Source organism: Populus euphratica, unplaced genomic scaffold (genome assembly GCF_000495115.2).
Source record: "Populus euphratica unplaced genomic scaffold, PopEup_1.0 scaffold123.1, whole genome shotgun sequence".
Classification (NCBI taxonomy): Eukaryota; Viridiplantae; Streptophyta; class Magnoliopsida; order Malpighiales; family Salicaceae; genus Populus; species Populus euphratica.
The window spans coordinates 581,134-601,063 of NW_011499924.1; the positions used below are offsets into that span (position 1 = coordinate 581,134).

Below are 19,930 nucleotides of genomic sequence, written 5' to 3' on the forward strand. Positions count from 1 at the left end.
ACTAATTTTAGTATGAAAGTCAAATGAAAAAAATAATTAGAACTAAATTAAATGATAGAATAAATTATGAAACAGATAAAAATAGTAATAGAAAAAATAAAAATAAAAATAAAATATAAAGGGTGGAATTAAATAAAAAGCCAAAATAGAAAAGGAATTAAGAAATTTAATTAAAAGAATAATGATCAAAATAAATAAAATAAATTAAATTAAATTAAATTAAAATTTAAAAAAAAACATTTTAAACAAAACGATAACAACAACAAAAATAGATTAAAATTGAAGTAAACAACAACCGAAGGATATATTTAATTCTGGAAGGATTATGAGAAAAAATCAAGATGCAAGGAGAGAAAAAAACTATAAAAAACATCTATAAAAAATCAATTGCATCCCTATCATTAACACGTGTCATGTTATAGGCAACACACCATTTTTAATGTTGTCATGGATGAGGTCATGTTTATTTATTGAAAAGTTAAGAAATAATTTTTTAAATTTTCACGTATTTATTTATTATTAAAAAAATTAGTAGATGAAAAATACTTATCGGTCAACGAAAAATTTAGCTTGATTTATAAAAAAGTATTTTTTAAAAAAATTTAGACAGAAAATACTTTCTAGAAATTGTAAAAAATTCAGAGATATCATATTATTTTTTGATTATATCAAATTTGATCCTCAAATTTTTTATTGCTATATATATATATTGAATATTTATTATTCAATTTCATCTTTTAAAATTTAATTTTTATATTAAATTTGGTCCTTATTTTTATAATTATTATTTTTTATTTATTTATCAAAATTGATCTTTATTCTTTTGATTGTTACTTATTTTATTTGAAATAATTTATGAAATGTTAATTATTATTATTTTAATTTCTTCATCTTTAATTTTTTTATTTTTTAGATTTGATCTCTGTTATTTCGATCATTATTTCTTTCATTTAAGATAATTTATAAAATTATATTTTTTTAATTATATTTTTATTCAACTTTTTAATTTGTAGGATTTATTCCTTGTTATTTTAATAAACTTGAAAAAGCATAAAACATTAACAAGTTATTTTATAGTTTATTTTTCATAACATAATCAAGTATTGAAAAATATTTTTTAATTTATTTTTTATTATATTATCAAATATAAAAAAATAATTTATTTTTTTAAAATTAATTTCCAACAAATAAAAAAATTAAACATTAAGGTACAAATAGCAAGCCCGTGATGCAATCTAACTGTCCCTCGTTGAATAGACAATACCAAAAAAACTGCATGGAAAAAACTCAATTAACCCTAAACATCAATTTATTTTCTAGAATTGTGAGGGTATTGTGGGCTGTGTATTTGAAGCTTAAAAATACCAAGAATCCATTATACCCAGCTCTTTTTTTTTTAAAAAAAAAAAGACTTACAAGGGTATATAAATTATTACACTGTTCATTTAAAATGTAAATGAACTTATTTAACCCCGGCTGAAATGACAATGACATATAAATTTTATTGAAAATACATTTATACCCCAATACCACGTTATTTGAGTTTTTTAACTGCTCTAATCCATTGTAAACTATGTATTAGTGCATAGTAAATAATTGAGGCATGTTAGTTTATTTTTTAATCGATAATCAATTATAACTCTTTTTATATATATATTTGATCATATAATTTGATTATGACTTAGATATTTAACTAATTAATTATTGCATAATGAAAAATGATTAAATACATAATCTCTCGAGTAGCGCTAAGTGTCCTCATTTGAAAAATGTTTTCTTATTTCATTGAAATTTCACAGACGCAGGTTTTTTTTAAAGAAAAAACCTTCAAACACGCATAGGTGGCAGGGATAGGGCGGGACACGCAGTAAGCAGGGGCGGGGTTGGACTGCAAATACGGCAAGTCTTGAAGGAAGGAAGTAAAATAAAGAGGAATCTGCTCTTTTCCTTCTCTACGCAGTTAAAGCAATTCCCATTCCACTGAAAAACCCTATTTCTAATTGTAATTCTGATTCTAAACAAACCCTTCCTTTTCCTCCTCCATCCAGGAAAAGGATAGGGATAGGACCACCACCACCACCACCAGCATTCTTTCCTCCCTCTATAAAAATCACCACAAGCCAACCCTTCTTTTCCACAAATACATACACCAATCTCCAAGCCCATCCTATCTCTCCCTCATCCACATGGAACTCAACTTCTCCTCTCCTCACCTTCTTCAACAATGATCTAATAATCCCCTCTCTTTATCATCTCTGTTTTCCTTCCGGCATAAACAATTTTTATTTTCTTTCCAAATGGCTATCCCTCGTCTATCTATTTTTGGATCAGAAATGCTACCCATTGAGTCAGGAGCCATGTCTCCTCCTCCTTCCCCATTAATCCTAACCCAAGACGAGCTCAAAAAAATCGCCGCCTACAAAGCCGTCGAGTTTGTCCAATCCGGTATGGTCCTCGGCCTAGGCACCGGCTCCACTGCTAAACACGCCGTCGACCGCATCGCCGATCTCTTACACCAAGGCAAATTGAAGAACATTATAGGCATACCCACATCTAAAAAAACCCACCAGCAAGCCGTGTCCCTTGGCATCCCTTTATCCGATCTCGATTCGCATCCCATCGTTGATCTTGCAATCGACGGTGCTGACGAGGTGGACTCGAATCTCAATTTGGTTAAGGGGCGTGGTGGGTCGTTGCTTAGAGAGAAAATGATCGAGAGTGCTTGCAAGAAGTTTATTGTTATTGTTGACGAGTCTAAATTGGTGCCTCATGTTGGTGCTAGTGGTGCCATGCCTGTTGAAATTGTGCCATTTTGTTGGAAATTTACTCAAGATAGGCTACAAAGTTTGTTTGATTACGCGGGGTGTGTTGCGAAATTGAGGTCTAATAATGGGGGTGAAGATGGTGAGATTTTCGTTACTGATAATGGGAACTATATCGTGGATTTGTTTTTCAACAAGGATGTCGGGGATTTAAAGATTGCTAGTGATGCTATTCTGAGGCTAGCTGGGGTTGTGGAGCATGGAATGTTTCTTGATATGGCAACTACTGTTATAGTTGCAGGCGAGCTTGGAATCACTATCAAGAATAAGTAGATTGAGATTTAGAAGACGGGTGTTTCACAAATTTGAAATTTTTGACGGGGTACGAATCAAGTTGGAAAATTTGACTGCTTTGTTATTGTAACAGTATTGATAGAAATTGTGCTTTGGGGGGAGGTTGAGGGATCCCTCCGTAATTTTGTCAGAATTTTATTAGGAGAGATGGTTGAGGGTTTAGGGTTTTAGGATTACTTTAGCAGTTGAATAATCTAAGCTTAATGAACGTCAGCTGTCATCTCATGTTCTTTTCAATATAAAATTGGCCCTCCTTTCCTGTTTAATGTTTTAGTTTTTATATTCTATGTATTTTGAATCTTTGATATGTTTTAATTGACTGGATTAGAGTTATTAGGCTTCTTGTTAAAACAAAGGGTTTCTGCTCTGTGCTGTTGAATATGCATATCTGTTGCTCTGTGATTGCAACTTGGCAACAATATGCAATACAGGGTGTCTACTCTGTGTCGTTACTGTAGTGATTGAAGGGGCAGAACATACTTGTTTTTTCATTCAGCAAGCATTTGTCAAGCCCCGCATAGGTTGAAGGATGACGAGCATATACTTCTGCTGTTGGAGTGCAGAGCTTTTTGTGTGTTTTTCTTTTTCTAGTTAATGGTTGCGCTGAGCTGTTCGAAAGATTAATGGGAGTAACTCCTTGATTACTTAATTTTTTTAAATTAATTTTTAAATTTTTCATTAAAAAAAACTTATTTTTCAGAAAAATATTTTTTTATTTTAAATGAAAACACTCAATAAGAATTATAAAAAATTTAAAAATATTATTTTATTTATTGATTATATTAAATATAGTTCTCAAACTTTTAATTGCTATATATTTTATTTTAATTTTTTTTAATTTCATTTCTTAAAATTTAATTTAATTTTATTTTTGTATTAATTTAATTTCATTCTTATTTTTATAATTGTTATTTGTTTTGGTCTTATTATCATTTTAATTGAATTTTTTTATTTATCAAATTTGATCTTCATTATTTAAATTATTATTTATTTTATTTGAAATAATTTATGAAATTATTATTATTATTATTATAATTTTATCATCTTTCAATATTTTTATCTATTATATTTGATATATATTATTTATTTTATTTTAGATAATTTATAAAATTATATATTTTTTAATTTTATTCTTTTTTGTTTCTTATTATTTTAATAAATTTAAAAAATATTAATAAGTTTTTTTCCAACTCATTTTTCATGACATAATCAAATATTAGAAAATATTTTTTAATTTATTTTTTATAATATTATCAAACATCAAAAAATAATTTATTTTTAAAAAATTATCTTTTTAAAAATTATTTTACAACTAAAAAATTACATTTCAGCAAATCTGTTACTTTGAAAGGTCCTCCAGCCTTAGTCATTGCACTGTAGTTATTTTCAAGGGCCCACTAATTGAAGAGAGCAATGCGCCCAAAAACATCCACAAGAGAGTGGGTGGATATGACCTTATGGAGTAACTGGGCCTGGGTTCATAAAGTCAATGGCCATTCTGTTTCCAAGTCATAAACAGGCCTGTTTGAGGGTCCAGACATAGTGGTTTCATGACCATGTCTGCGTACCAAAATACCGATGGTGGGGGGTAGGCAGGTGGGGGAAAAGGGACTTACTAATTATTAGGATCTCATGCGTTTGTGAGCCTTAAGTCCTTGAAGCAAATTTCTACTAACAATCACTGAACTCGCTTCCTTTGTGCGTAAGAAAAGAGAAAGGGCCACCTTCCAATTATCAGATGCTTATAATTTTACTGTGCATCTGTCGAAAAAGACACAGATTGAGCCAATAGCAAATCTTGATAATGACATTGATGGAATGATAAAGTTTAGTGTAGAATTTGATAAAGGCAGGGAAATGCTTTTTAACTTTCCTTTTCTTTTTATCTTCTCTCAATTTTTGCAGAAAAGATAATATATAAAGGAACTTCGCACATAGGAAGACTCTTATTGGGCCTTTGTGGCACGAAAGAAATGAAGAAAGCAGCATTGAAGACAGTATTTTGGGCACGAGAAAGAGCAAAAATGTGTGCCTAAGGATGCATGTAGAAAATTTATTATCACATCAGGTCCATGTCCGATGTATATATGCATGTTTAATTAATGGGAATCAGTGAAGGTAAAGAAAAGCATGGACAAGAAGGGAGAAAAAAAATGCATCAAGGACCCTTGAAGTCTTGAGCTGTTAGTAAACACCTTAAATGTGAATTCAGGAATGCAGCCCGCTTGCTGCACAGGCAAAAGGAGATGATTTCATCCTTCATTATTTATCATAGATCGTTCTATCCTTGCATTGACTTTATGACAGCCTCATCTCTTGGTAATAATACAACATGGATTTAATTTTGGAGTTGAGGTTGCAACTTGAACCTCCATGCATGATCTATAATTAAGTTGCAGTCAAAATCCATATCCAGACCTTCAAATCTTATGATCACACGGTGCTGTGTTGATGTCGTGACTCAGTACTTTCGTAAAACAAGAAAGAAGTAAGGAAAGGGTGTTGCAAATGGTAAGAAAAAAAGGAGGAAGAGGAGTTTCCTCCACCATGCAATCCTTAGGGGACCCAAAGTTAAAATGGAAAACAAACACCAATATTCGGCGGAAAGTAATATCTAGGTCGTGCAAGCTTTGCAAGACGACGTACATCACCAAAGGGCAAAGGCCCTGTGTTAGGTTTGCAAATTGCAATGCCCCGTAGACATGCACCTTTATACGTTGCGTGGTTTGGTTTATATATATATATATAGTCAAAGTATTCTCCCTATACTTTAGCTTCTATTAGGTCATGTTCCTACATGTCGGTAAACGTTAATTTCCTTTGGCAGCAACAAGAGGCTCCAAATAAAGAACAGTGACTGAACAGGCATAATCCTATATACTAGCTAGTTCATTTCCTTACTTTATTTTGATGATGAAGATTTGTATACACGAACCGGTGGTTAATTGTTTTGCAGTTTTGCTACATGTGTCTGTCTGCTAACTTGTCATCAACACACTCAGCAAACAAGTCACATGTCCATGGCTCCAGAAGAGACCCAGATTCAGACGAGGCAGAAATGATGACAAAAGATTCGGCACAGCTCAGCCTCTCAGGCTGGGGATGTGGACGTATAAATTGGATGGCCTCCCTCTAGACCAGCATGTATATTTGCTATTATTCACGCTGCTACGAAGTGCCCACGAAATGATCTCGCCTCCTAGTCAGGAATGTAGAAAAAATAAAATGGGAGAATGTAATGATTGATTGGTATGGAATTACTAAAGTTTATATAATAAATATAGTAAGAGATTATGGTAACAAATTAAATTAAATTGATCTTCTAATCTCTTCTGGTTAGTACGTATCTCTTAATGATCTTGTTTGATTATTGATCAGTTCTAATTATTTCATATATTTTTTTACATTATATCCTCTAATAAAAATCAAACTAAATTTCTTCACTGTATCTAGGATCAAACAAAAATACGCAAATTACTTTATTTCGTACTATTATATTAACTATATCATGGATATTTAGGCGGTTTCAGAATAATCTGATCAAGAGCGATAATGAAGATAAAAAAATAACTCTTTTCAACGTAGAGGGAAAACTAGTTTTAGAAGCCTTCTCTCTTATTATCTGTCCACTCTGAGCGAAGAATAGGAGGCCAAGTATGACAATGCTAGTTTAAACTCGCAGATAAAACAATAAATCAAAGAGTCTTTGTCAACAAATTGAACATTTCACAAGAAATTTGAACCCGCCATCCATTTTTTAGCATCTTTTCCATGTTGATCCACCTTCTTTCAATCTTGTTTTTTGTCAACAAATTTCAATCGATTATATTTTAATTTGACTCCAAAAAAGATGCAATGGCCAAAAAAAAAATTTTAGGAACAAAATAAAAAAAATTGAATAATAAACTCATAATACCGAGTTTGAAATAGTATTTTTTAAAAAATATTTTTTTATATTTTTTATTGTTTGATATGTTGGTATTAAAAAAAATTTAAAATATTATTTAATACAAACAAAAAAATACTTTATAAAATAAACCTTTAAATTTTTGTTAATACATAACTGAGTGAAGATGCTTGGATAAGTACAACATGATTTAAAATGAGAAGAAACCGATGATGATTTAACCTTAAGTTTATTTAATATTATGATTTAAGTTGCATTTTAAAAATATATTTCATTTGAAAATATATAAATTTTTTATATTTTTATTTTATTTTTTGACACCAATATATTAAAACAACTAATAAGCAATAAATAAAAACATTAATTTGATTTTTTATATAAAAATACATTTTTAAAACACATCTAAACATATTTTTTATCACAAAAACAAACATCTTTCAGGAATACATTTCTTTTTTAGCTATCTTCTTTTAATATATTTTAAAATAAAATACATTTTAAAAAACAACTAATTCTAAAAATCACATCAAAATGACGTTCCGTGATAGTTTTGCTTTCTTTACCTCATATGATAATGCAATATCGTCGCCGTGCCACGCTAGAAGTCGTATATCGGTCTAGCGTTATTTCGGCTTATTTCTTACCTCCATTCAAGGCCAGGACTAGCAAGTGCCAACCATCCCTTCCGATGTGGACCTGGAACCACTCCATTTAAAACGGCCGTGCAAAGCGAAAGCCAGTCCCGACAGCGTACGTCGGGATCTGGATTTGCCCTTTAATAATATTCTACCCAATAATGTTCTTGATATTATAAGCTATGAAAATCTACATGGTCATGGAACAGGATACTTGGACCGTGTAGTATTTCCATCTGAAGATAGGAATAACTTGGAAAGGCATTCTTTAATAAGGTAATCTAGTCCCTTATTTTTAAATGAAATTATAAATTAGTCCTCGAGTCTTGTACTTGACAATGTTCTCCTTGCCCCGTAATTTCCAAGAATATCTCTTCCACGGGGTGAGAAAAAAGGAGAAAACGTGGCGCAATCTGCACCTTACGGATTGAATAGCCGCGGAGGAACCGCGTAATCAGGTGGCGGTGATGCTCAAAAGTGGCGCTCCTTTTCATGCAACGTGATTGATTGTAGAGGAATTGCTGGCCCCACAAATCCTCGCGTATATATTAGACTCTGGGGTTTAGATGGGCCCAGCGTGTCTCTTGCCACGCGTCGCTTCAAGTCCCCAAACTAAGATTTCACTTCTCAGACAAAGAAGGAAAAATGGAAAAACAGAGAGAGAGAGAGAGAGAGGGGGGGGGGGGGGCAAAGATATCATAAGATGCTTTTCCAGATACATACATCACATATAATTACACGTGACAAAACAGAGGCCATGTGATTTGATCTGATCTGCTAGTAGATCCCATCAAAACAAAGGTTCTGTACGGGCCCCATCTCTCAACGAAGTAGTTGGTTTTTAGTCTTAACAAAATGGAGAGCAACATGATGCTACGCTACACCTAACCCACTCAATAAAATCTCCAGGACAACTCAACGTTGTTATTAATTATTAACTACCGAAAGAAAAGGACCATCTTAAACAGTGGATTTACTTGCCTAAAATCGACACTCTCTACATGCACTCTTCATTTATTTGTATGCAAAACTAATTAAAATGCATTATATATATATATATATATATTCCATTAAAGAAAAGCACACATCCTTTAATAAATAATAATAAACTTGTTAAGACATGGCAGCCCTTATAAGTGGTTTGGTAAACTCTGTTTTTTTCTTAAAAAAATTTGGATGCTGTAGCAAGGATGTATCTGTCATTAAGAATTATCCAAGGAGGTGAGTCAGGATGGAAAAACTCCAAAAAGTAGATACTATAAGAAAGGGGAAACAAAACCAGAAAGAGCAAAAATAAGCAACTCATACTAAATCATGGAAAGTAGTTTAATAAATAACTTAATGTGCATAATAAAAAAAGAAGCGACAGTGTGCTTTAGTTAATGCACTAAGCAAGCTGAGGTAAGCTTTATAGTGGAGGGGTTGAGAAGGACGACTCCGTTAAGTTATCAATCACACCCGCCTGTTCAGTTCCCTCTACCCATGTGAGGATCAGCCTTTTTTAGCTGCAAACCAGGAACATCTTTTTACTCTCTCGCCCCATCCCTCTATTTTTTTTCCCTCTCATGAATGATAAGTCGCATACTAGAATAAACACGCCACTCTCATTTTTGTTTTCTCTATTTTGTTGGATTCTTTTCTTGAGTTCTCTAGACTTGGAGAGTGAGAGAGAGGCCAAGATATTTGGGAATGGGTTTTCTTGATTTCTTTTGGTGTTAGAGAGAGTTTGGTTTCGCTGCAAAGCATGAAGATGTTCCTGGTTCCAAGATTTGGTTTCTTGTTTCTTGTTGTTTCTTTGAGCTGCTCTGTTTTAGCTCTGCCTGGAAATGGGCCTGCTAAAGATCCTCTCAAGTATATCTTAGGTATGTTTTTAGTAATGTGCAAACTGGTGTCTTGGTTCATCTGGGAAATTAACGATATTGCTGTTTTTTCTCCACATTTGTTATCTGGGTTTTGTTGATTTTCAATAATGTGTACGATCCTGTTACTCTAAAACAAAGTTGTTATTTGCATATCAGATATGCACATTTTCGGCTGAAATTTGAGCTTGCCAGTAAGTACTGAGCTTTCTGTGCAAGGCGTGCACTCTTTTCTAAAGATGCCGAATTTTCTTGCCAGCCAGATGGGGTATTAGTGATTTTGTTTTACTAATTTAATAGCCCTCTTTGCTATTTACTTATAAGGAAAGGGACGAGATTTTACTTATTGGGAAAATGACCGTGAGCATGTGCAATAGACTAGATTAAGCATTGTGGCATGAATTATCATGTAATAGTTTTTTCCCCCCCGGCTATGCTGTCGTGCTTGCAGGGCAGGATAATTTAGGGCCATTTAGAAATGGAATCTCGGAGACTGCTGCACAAGCACCTGGGCCTTCTGATTATGGGTCTAATAACACACTTGTGTTGGCGGCGAAGAGGACAGATCGACCGGACATTCTTCACGGATTTAAGCATTATCGAGGAGGTTGGAACATCACCGATCCCCATTACTGGGCTGTAAGTCTTGTTTCTGTTCTATTTTACGTTATATCAGTGTTGCAGTTGACATACAACTACGATAAGATCGATCACGTCACCCTTTGAGATCGTGGTTAAAAGAAAATGAGTACCATGAGAATTAACGAAAAGGTTTTTTCCTTGATCTGTTAATTGGCATGTTAGAATTGCCGTTGTGTTCTGGATCGGAAGGCATCAGTATATTATTTAGATCCATGGGAAGAAAATCTTCAAACTTTTTTTCACCTATTGTTTATCAACAGTGTCGGTTCTACAACTTTCTAAGCGGGGATGGTTAAAAACTTAAAATTTAGCCGTGGAACAAGGCTATTAGCCTGTGAGTACTTGTCTTTGTTTTCAGTACAGCTCTTGTGGGAGGCAAGCTGTGTTATTTGCTCATATATTAAAGATAAGATACAAGTAACCGTGACAATTAGAATTGTTGAATGAAAATTATCAGCGTGCTTTCCCTTAAGTCCTAATGTATTTGGTTGCTAGTGCTATTATCGCACCTTTTCCTGACTATTTTCATCTCTTAATGTCCATATTTATGTGCTGTACTTCAATTTGGAAAAGTTCATCTATATTCTTCATGTTCTCGGTTCTGACCCTACTATCTGCAGTCTGTTGGCTTCACAGGTGCTGCTGGTTTTATTCTGGCTTTCCTGTGGTTTTTTTTGTTTGGCTTTGCTCTTGTAGCACATCATTGCTTCAAATGGAGAATTAACATTAAAGACAAAGGATCAAGCCGATCTCAAAGGATTTCTCTTATAATGCTTATACTGTTCACTTGTGCTGCAGCGTAATAATCTCAACTGCCAACTTACCTCTACCGTTATAGCCTTTCTTCAATTTTTTCTGGCCTTTTGTTTGTTCTATTACCACTTGATGGTTTTATGTTTGCTTTGTTGCATATATAAAAGTATGGAGAAGTATATTGTATGCTTATTTTTGTCATCATTTGTCAATATTATATTTGAAAAATTATGATACTATGTTGATTTAGAATCACATTTGATGTGAATTAATTGGCTTGTTATGGGAGAGAGAAATGTCAAATTTCCACTATCTAACACTTTACCATCATTATTTGAAGTTTCTAATCCATCATTCAAATGAATCCATTTTATTTGTCAAGTTTAATGTGCAGACTTAAGTGTTTCTGAAACTTGGGTGGTTAATTGTCTGTCAAAACTGTAGTTTCTAGAGTTTGTAATTGTTTTTGGCAATTGCATAAATGATTAGAGTTCAACCACATTTCAAGCAGATGTGTGTGTGTGTGTCTGTAATACTCTATTTCTAAGATATCTATCATGTCATTCGTGACTGATTTTCTATGTCTTAAAGTAAATCAAGTCTCTCCTATTCCTGAACCACTGCATTGACCTTTTCTTTGTCGCTCTTCCTGATGCCTTATTTTGATGTTTTCCAGGATTGGATGCATCCTTCTCTGTGTTGGGCAGGATGACTTTCATGGTGAAGCTATGAATACTCTGAAATATGTTGTAAACCAGTCAGACTACACTGTGCAAACACTGAAAAATGTTACAGAGTACCTATCCCTTGCAAAGACCATCAATATAGCCCAGCTTGTTCTTCCTTCTAACGTCATGGATGATATTGACAAGTTGAATGTGGATCTCAATGCTGCCGCTGATACACTGACAGAGAAGACTAGTGAAAACGCTGGAAAAATAGTGAAAGTATTCAATGCTGTGTATGTATTTGAATCCTTGGTAAATTACCAACCAGGTATTTTATTAATATTCATGATGTTAATGGGCTGGTTCTGAATTTATTGTTGCAGGCGGTCAGCATTGATTACTGTGGCTGCAGTGATGCTTATCCTGGCTCTGCTTGGTTTTTGTAAGTATTTCCAACGGAGCCTTGTTGACTGACAACTCATATTACTTCTCATCTGTTCAGTTCTTTCCTGCTTGTAACTGATGGACATGTTTTTATTTCAGTGCTGTCTATCCTTGGACATCAACATGCAATTCATATGTAAGTTACCTTTGTCTTTGTTGGATGCATAATGTATTCTAGCAATAATATTAACATCTACTCGCTGGATGCTTTTCTTTTCTGTATCTGATCACAAACATATTGTTGCAGATTTGTAGTGAGTGGGTGGTTGTTAGTGGCGGTTACCTTTGTTCTTTGTGGAGTTTTTATTCTTCTCAACAAGTAAGAAACTGATATTCTGGATCTTAAATGGAGAGATGTCCATCAATAACGTTATGCTGTGTTTGCTTGTGTGCATAATTTGAAATTTACTATGCTGTGCATCATGTTTATTATAAACCCCTTTCACATGTAATCATAAACAAATACCTGCTGTATGGTTTATGAAATTATTTGTTACTTGTGTAGTCTGCTATATTTACAATGATGATCGAATGCTTTCTTGTGTAGTATGATTTGATGATTGCTTTTCCTTCTTGCTTGTCTTCTGAAGTTATTTTAGTTGAATCATGCCTGAGGCACACTTCAATATTGAGCCACATAAATATGATGTTGATTTTTGTGAAATGAGCTATGATTACTTGAGGCTTTGTTGCTGCTGCTTTTGAATACTTGCATATGGAATTTTTATTCAGTGAAAAAGGAATTGTGTAACGAACAATGAAATCTTATTTCAATTACTTTGTGCCTTTGCAACAGTGCGATTTCTGACACCTGTTTGGCCATGGAAGAATGGGTGGAAAATCCCCATGCAGCATCTGCTCTTAGCAGCATTCTTCCTTGTGTTGACCAAAGAACAACAAACAAAACACTTGTCCAGAGTAAAGAAGTCATCACTGATATTGTAAATGTTGTCAATACCTATATATACACATTTGCAAATGCAAATCCATCCCAGACTGAGTTTAATTATTATAACCAATCTGGACCTTCCATGCCTCCTCTGTGCTACCCATTTGACTCTCTTTATCAAGATCGTCAATGCGAGCCCCGAGAGGTCTCTATGGCAGATGCATCTGTGGTATGTCTATCATCTCTGTCTACATCTTAATTTGGACTTGCATAAAACTGTAGTGTCTTCTTTATCCTTATTAACCAATAAGTTGTGCGTGCATGATAAGTTCAACATACAGAATGGGATCATTTGGAACTTTGTCATCATAACTAATGAGATTTTCACTTCATATTTTTTGTTCCAGATGTGGTCGTGGTTGATAAGTAAAATTAAATTCAGTCACTTCATTTTATCGGTATTGGGTAGGGGGGGTTTTCACATAAAAAATGAGGTAGCTGATATTTAGTTTTAACTTTGTGCAGTACCTCGTTAGAATTTGCTATTTGCAATGTAGAACTGGACACGTGAATCTAACCATTAAATCAGGAGAGAACAAAAGTGGAAGAGGGTGTGGGGTTGTCTCAGAGCTTACATTTTGATTGAACTTATGTTTTTTTGCATGTCCTAGAGTTTTGGATCACTTTTCAAGCCTCTTTGTTATAATATCACATGAACAGGTGAAATCTCATATGAATTGACAAAATATTGCATCAATATCTTCAAAACTTTTGCTTGGTTTATCTGAAGTATGAGCTTCTAACTGATTTGATGCTTGGTCAGTCCTTTAGTTCACTCAGAGTTAGAAAAGTATGAACTTTACATAATTGTCAGACTGGATGCTCTGGGATTTTGTGAGAGAAAAGAAGTGGGACAATGATTGTTGCCTTTTGATGCCTTTGCCATGTAGAGTTTCTTCTGCTTTTCTGGCCTTGATTATTTCAAGGATGAGTCTAGACACCAAGTTCATTGCAAACTACTCGATCACCTACTGTGTATTCATGGAACAAATTTGAAATCCATTTATTTGTTTAAATTTTCAGGTTTGGCAGAACTACACCTGCATGGTTTCATCATCTGGGCTGTGCACAACTGTTGGTAGGGTGATCCCTGACATCTATAGACAATTGGTGGCAGCAGTTAACGAAAGCTATGCTCTTGAGTACTACACCCCGGTTTTACTCAGCCTCCAGGATTGCAAGTTTGTCAGGGACACATTCCTAGAAATCACCTCGAGTCATTGCCCTCCATTGGAGCATTATCTCAAGATTGTAAATGCGGGGCTGGGCTTGATCTCAGTAGGAGTTTTGCTGTGTCTCGTTCTCTGGATACTATATGCAAACTGCCCCTCAAGGGAGGTAGTGTTTGCGAAGATATCCTCGCCAATAAAATGCAGCAGTGGTTGTCCAGGTGTTAGGATAGGTTCTACAGGTGGTGGCAAGAATGATGCATCGTTGTCGATTACTAGTGTAGTGTAGTAGAAATCAGTGTAAGATTAGGTTCTTTTTTCCAGTTTGCTGTATCCCCTATTAGGGGAAGAAACCAAGATGGGACGAAGTTCCATTTTGAGTTGGAGGTCATAGCCATTGAAATGTACTTGTTACTCTTGTATAGTGCTAAAGATATTTTTGTTTAATCTCTGTACTTGGTGGTTTGTTCTGCAAGTTACAGTCCAAATCAACCTCCATTATGGCCATTCCTCATGATCCGTATGACACTTCCCATCCTTTGGGCACTGCTTAAATTTTTTTAGCTATCAGAGTCCCAATATGCTTCGGGCTCTCAAGTGCAAGGTTGTTTCTGCGAGCTCTCAAGTGCAAAGTTGTTTCTGCGAGGTGATAGCTTATAGTTAGCTACCATCTATTTTTCTTTATACAAATTAACTCATAACTATCATATAGGCAATCGTGGAAGCATGATCCCCAAGGATGGCTCTCATTTAAAATTCAACATCATCATCCAAGAAACTATACATTCTCTGGTTCCAATAGAATCCTTTGGGGCCATGAATGGCAAGCTAGTCATTGTGATACATGTCTGGGAAACTTACCCCACTTAATCTTTACAGAAGCAACGTGTTTAAGAAAGATGTAGTTGGAGGAGAGAGAGAGGGTTTAGCGGCCTGATAGTGGGAACGCAGCATCATAGGAAGACAAGGAGTGTAGAATTAAAGAATCGGAGACTAATGGGAGGATTAGTGACATTGATAGGTTGGCGGAGTTGAGAGGATTACAGCGGCTTCACGGAGAGTTTCGGTGGGGAGAGGAGGAGGAGAATTTGGTCACTGCCATTGATAGAGGTTTTGGAGAATTGTGTTTTCATGGTCTTAATTTGTTATGGTGCTGGGAGAGGGGCAGAGAAGTGTGTATGGATTGGGAAGGAAGGAGTTGGCGGGAAGGAGTTGACACAGGGAGAAATGGGATTTGCTGAGGGGTGAAGTTATAATAAGAACACGGGATGACAGGTTAGGAAGAGTGGCGGGATGCCCCTTATGGTTTTTATGGTTAGGCGCTTGTTAAGGGAATTCCTCACACGATCGTAATAATAACCATTTTTTGTTTTTTAATTGATACTAATTATTTATTCTTAAGTGCTTACATGAAACCTCAATGTGTGCACAATAATATTTTACGAGGAGCAGGAGCAATATAATGAGCAATAATGTTTAAACTTTAAATCTTCATATAGTCGACGAATTGCCTATGATGATTAGCGTGATTTATGAATCGGTGATATCATGTGAACTGGGTTTACACTTACAATTATAACACCCTTTACATCACAATTTTGAAAAATCATGCTTGATAGTGGCAAAAGGGCTGTGAAAAATTGAAATCCAAACTTCAAGTGGTGATGTAAAAACAATGGGCTTGAAATTGATCATTTCACAAGTCAATTAAAACACAAGTCTCCACTTGGATTTCCCAGTTGTTAATGGACTCCTTTTCTTTTATACTAATTTCTTCAGTAATTATCATCCAGCTTGGAGTGACCTCTGGGAGTTCATCTCAGCAATTCTATCTCCTGCAAAACAAGCGGTTGATTTCTGGGTTTGAACTTATGAATGTCGGCACCGTTAGCTTAAGAGAAAAAACAGATGACGATTGAAACGGATTTTGGAGCCCCACTATCTGCAGTAATTAAGACATCAAACGACTAGATATACTGACATATATATTATTACGCCAAACTACTTCTCCAGTTTAGGCAAACGGTGGATGATCAGCTCACCCACTCTGCCTTTATGGAGTCAGCTTGCCGTATCACCAGTCAAGCATGTGAATCATATCCCATTAATCTAAAAACTTGTTGATGTCGATCCTTAACGAAACTAATAAAATCATAACGGGACAAGTCAACTGAAGTCCATAATCACGATAGAAATACTTGAAGCTCTCGTCATAGCCATTAGAGGTTTAACAGGGTTGTTCAACCAAGTCTTATCTACTTTGGGAATAAATGATTTAAAGTTTTCCGACGAAAAATGAGTGATTATACCGTCAACCGATGCATGCATTGCCTTTGTTTATTGCTCCAGGCTATAAAAAAAGAGTTATCGTGAAGAAACTATGCACACGAGCACCAATACCGCTCAACTTGGATGCTAATCAAGCCTGGAAATTAAAGGTCGAAAGACATTAGACGATGTCACAGAGTCTTGTGAGATAGGGGCAGTGAATTAAGAATCAGAATAAAGAAAAATGGGGGTGGGGTCATGACGTGACCTCATGCTTGAGTATTGGATGATCCTTTGCCCTCTCTTTTTTTCTTTCTTTCTTTTTTTTTTTTTTTTTGCAATGGAACGGTTGCCAACGAAGTTGGAATGTCATTTGTCAACTCAACCAATAGAGATACATGGTCCTTAATTGCGGGCTCCGTGTCTCATATTAACATATCTTGGAATTTTATTTGAATTTTTAGAATTTGATCATCAACTTCTTTCTTTCTTTTACTTTTTTTCTTTTTCTTTTTCAAATTCTGTTCTTTAAAATTTAAAATTATTAAATTTTATAATTTTTATAATTTATTTTTTATAAATTTATCTTGATTTCAAAATTTGGTTTTGACAAGTCAATTAGAGTTGATTTGAGTTATTTTTTTTTATTTTTTTAATTGGTTTTTGTTTAAACTTTATTGTTCAATATTAGATTGATTAATAATTTATTTTTATATTTTTTTAATGATTTTTATAGATTTATCGTGATCTTATAATTCGGATAATGAGTTTGGCTAGTAAACTAGCTTAGCTCTAGTTTTTTGTTCTTTTTTAATTGATTATTTTTTTTAATTTTATTTTTTAATATTAGATTGTTTTGGAATTTGATTTTATAATTTGATTTTTATTTTCTTTCTATAAAGTTATTCTAATCTCATAATCCAAGTTTGACAGTTTAACTAGAGTTAACTTGTAATATTTTTTTATTTGATTTTCTTTTTAATTTAATCATTCAATATTTGTTTGATTAAGAATTGTGCTTAAAAAGATTAATTTGCTTTCTACATGGTTATCATGATCTCATGATATAAGTCGTGGGTTAGCTTGGTTTCCCCGAGTTTTTTGTATTTTTTAATTTATTGATTTGTTTAATTTTATTATTTAATATTGGGTTGAATAAGGATTAAATGTTATAATTTATTTTGATTTACTTTTTACGAGGTTATCCCAACCTTACAACTCGGGTCACGAGTTTGATCAGTTAACTTAGGTAGTTTTTTCTTGTTCTTTTTTATTTTTATTTTTATTTCAATTTTATCCTTTAACATTGAATTGATTGAGAGTTAAACTTTATAGTTTATTTTAATTTTATTTTTATGCTACTATGTCGATCTCATGACACCGTGCTATTATGTCGATCTCATGACACCGATTTAGCAGGCCAATCAAGGTTAACTCGACTTATTTTTTTAATTAATTTTTATTTTTAATTTTATTATTTAGTATTGAATTAATTAAGAGTTGAATTTAATAATTTTTTATTATTTATTTTATGCAAAGCATGACCTGAATTAAAGATTTGTTAGGTTAGCATGAGTTGATCCGAAAAACTTTTAAAATAAATTTAAATATATCCAACATGTTATTATCTTAATATTTTTTTTAAAAAAATCTTAATTTATTTTTATTAAATTATATTTTTACTAGTAATTTAAATGGTATTTAAACTTGTAAAATTAATCATATTATATCATATCAATTTTAATATAAAAAAATAATAATAACTATTTTTTTATTTATTTCCAATAAAAAATTAATATGATATATCCATTTTTTTTTTACTTCCAATAAAAAATTAATATGATATATCCACGATATATCACGAGAAATTATCGAATACAATTCAAACGCGCAACAGGGGAAGCTGCTAGAGGGTCAAAAGCAGCGGCAAGTCAATGGTCTAACATGGACAACTAGGCCTCAGAAACCCAAGTTGAATAGCTTGTGATTAATGAATATTGGGTTGAAAGGAATTCAAAGAATGAGGTATTATACGTCTTGTTTCGTTTCATACGGCATTAATTTCATCGTTTTGGACATGGAGCAGCATACCTTGAATTTATTAATATGCCTTTCAATGGCGCTGCCAAAAATAACACAGGAGGATTGCATGGCATTCTATTTTTATTTTTTTTTATAATTAAATACCATTACTTTAAATTTATCTAAAACTTTAGCTAGCAAACAAACTCAAATTTAAAGAGAAAAACCATCGGACGCTGCCTTTCAATACTTTTTTTGGTATGGACTCAACAGCTGGTTGCTACCATTATAATTTCAATGCACATTTACACTTTATTTTTTATATTACATTAAATTTTCACGATCAACGGCTAAACTCACTCGCACCATCTAAAGCTACAAATGAAAAAAAAAAAAAAAAAAGGAGCTCGAGAAAATAAACAAATAAATAAACAAGCAAAGCAAAATAACCCCATAAGTGAGGAAGATGTCAGAGGAGGAGAATTTGAATATCTCGTGGGGCCGTGTCGTTATGTTAACGGCAAAAACGGTTTAAAAAGTCAAAGGTAGATTCCTGTAGAGAGAATCATCAAGGCGGTCCTGGGCTTCAACGCTGTAATCTTTCTCTCTTACTTTTCTTTTTCTTCTTATTCGACTATGACGGAATATTATAGTTATTATTTTTTAAAAAATATTTTGATTAAAATAATTTTTAAAAATTATGTAAAAATATTTTTAATTTTTTTAAAAACATCATTCCAAACATGTTTTCAAACAACCTTTTAATTTCCATACTTTTATTCTGTATAAAAACAAAAACCTTCAAAAATATTAATGTAATTTAACATGACATTACAATTTAAATTTATGATCTATCCATTAAACTTTAGATTTAGGTTAGATTTTAAATTAAATTAAATTAGATTTGATTAATATAATATGATTAACTTATCTAGTCAATATATTACTAGTTAAAATCTAATTTGGTTTTTAAAATTTTCATTAAAAACAATGTTATTTTTTTAAATTAAATTAATATCATTTTGAATTAACTGATTAATCTATCCAACCATTATCTATGCTCTGGATTGAAGCTAAATTTTATAATTTTGAGAAATATCAAGATTTTCTTATTGGTAAAAAAAATTAGTAAACGTAAATCCTAATCATTTATCAGATAATAATATAACCTATTTTACACTTACGTTATATATAAAAAGATAAAATCTAGAGATGGAATGGGATTTAGAGATGAGTTATTTGTCCTTTTGACTCAAACCCTTCACTTCCCAGCATAAAACAGGGACTCTTTCCATCAAATTAAGTTAATTTTAGATCATTAAGATATTATAAATAAAGATAGCTAGATGTAAAACAAGAAAGTTCATGACAATTTCAGAAAATGAATATTGAAAATTTACATCCCATCCCAAATACTCATATTTTAATGTGATATTACTTACGAAAACAACCACAAAATAGTTCTGTACATTTCAAAATCTAAAATGTAGGCGTACTC

At 33.1% G+C, this 19,930-nt stretch overlaps 2 protein-coding genes across 2 annotated transcripts; both read left to right on the forward strand.

The window, feature by feature from the left end:
• Nucleotides 1-1,954: 1,954 nt before the first annotated feature.
• Nucleotides 1,955-3,379, forward strand: LOC105135496 (probable ribose-5-phosphate isomerase 2). Its single transcript, XM_011040387.1, has one exon. It carries the CDS (start codon nt 2,298-2,300, stop codon nt 3,093-3,095), a length of 798 nt encoding a protein of 265 aa, XP_011038689.1. The 5' UTR covers nt 1,955-2,297; the 3' UTR covers nt 3,096-3,379.
• A 5,570-nt stretch (nt 3,380-8,949) lies between these two features.
• LOC105135497 (uncharacterized) lies at nt 8,950-14,613 on the forward strand. Its single transcript, XM_011040389.1, has 9 exons — nt 8,950-9,520; nt 9,969-10,156; nt 10,780-10,958; nt 11,589-11,873; nt 11,964-12,022; nt 12,124-12,160; nt 12,272-12,343; nt 12,821-13,142; nt 13,997-14,613. Exons 1-9 carry the CDS (start codon nt 9,403-9,405, stop codon nt 14,429-14,431), a joined length of 1,695 nt encoding a protein of 564 aa, XP_011038691.1. The 5' UTR covers nt 8,950-9,402; the 3' UTR covers nt 14,432-14,613.
• The last annotated feature ends 5,317 nt before the right edge of the window (nt 14,614-19,930 follow it).

What these genes read in the sequence shown, in the direction of transcription:
- LOC105135497 (XM_011040389.1), top strand. Translation starts at nt 9,403, where the DNA reads ATGAAGATGTTCCTGGTTCCAAGATTTGGTTTCTTGTTTCTTGTTGTT. An exon ending in CTGTTCACTTGTGCTGCAGC is followed by an intron (nt 10,959 to 11,588) that starts GTAATAATCTCA and finishes GATGTTTTCCAG; the next exon opens with GATTGGATGCATCCTTCTCT. An exon ending in CTATGGCAGATGCATCTGTG is followed by an intron (nt 13,143 to 13,996) that starts GTATGTCTATCA and finishes TTAAATTTTCAG; the next exon opens with GTTTGGCAGAACTACACCTG.
- LOC105135496 (XM_011040387.1), top strand. Translation starts at nt 2,298, where the DNA reads ATGGCTATCCCTCGTCTATCTATTTTTGGATCAGAAATGCTACCCATT.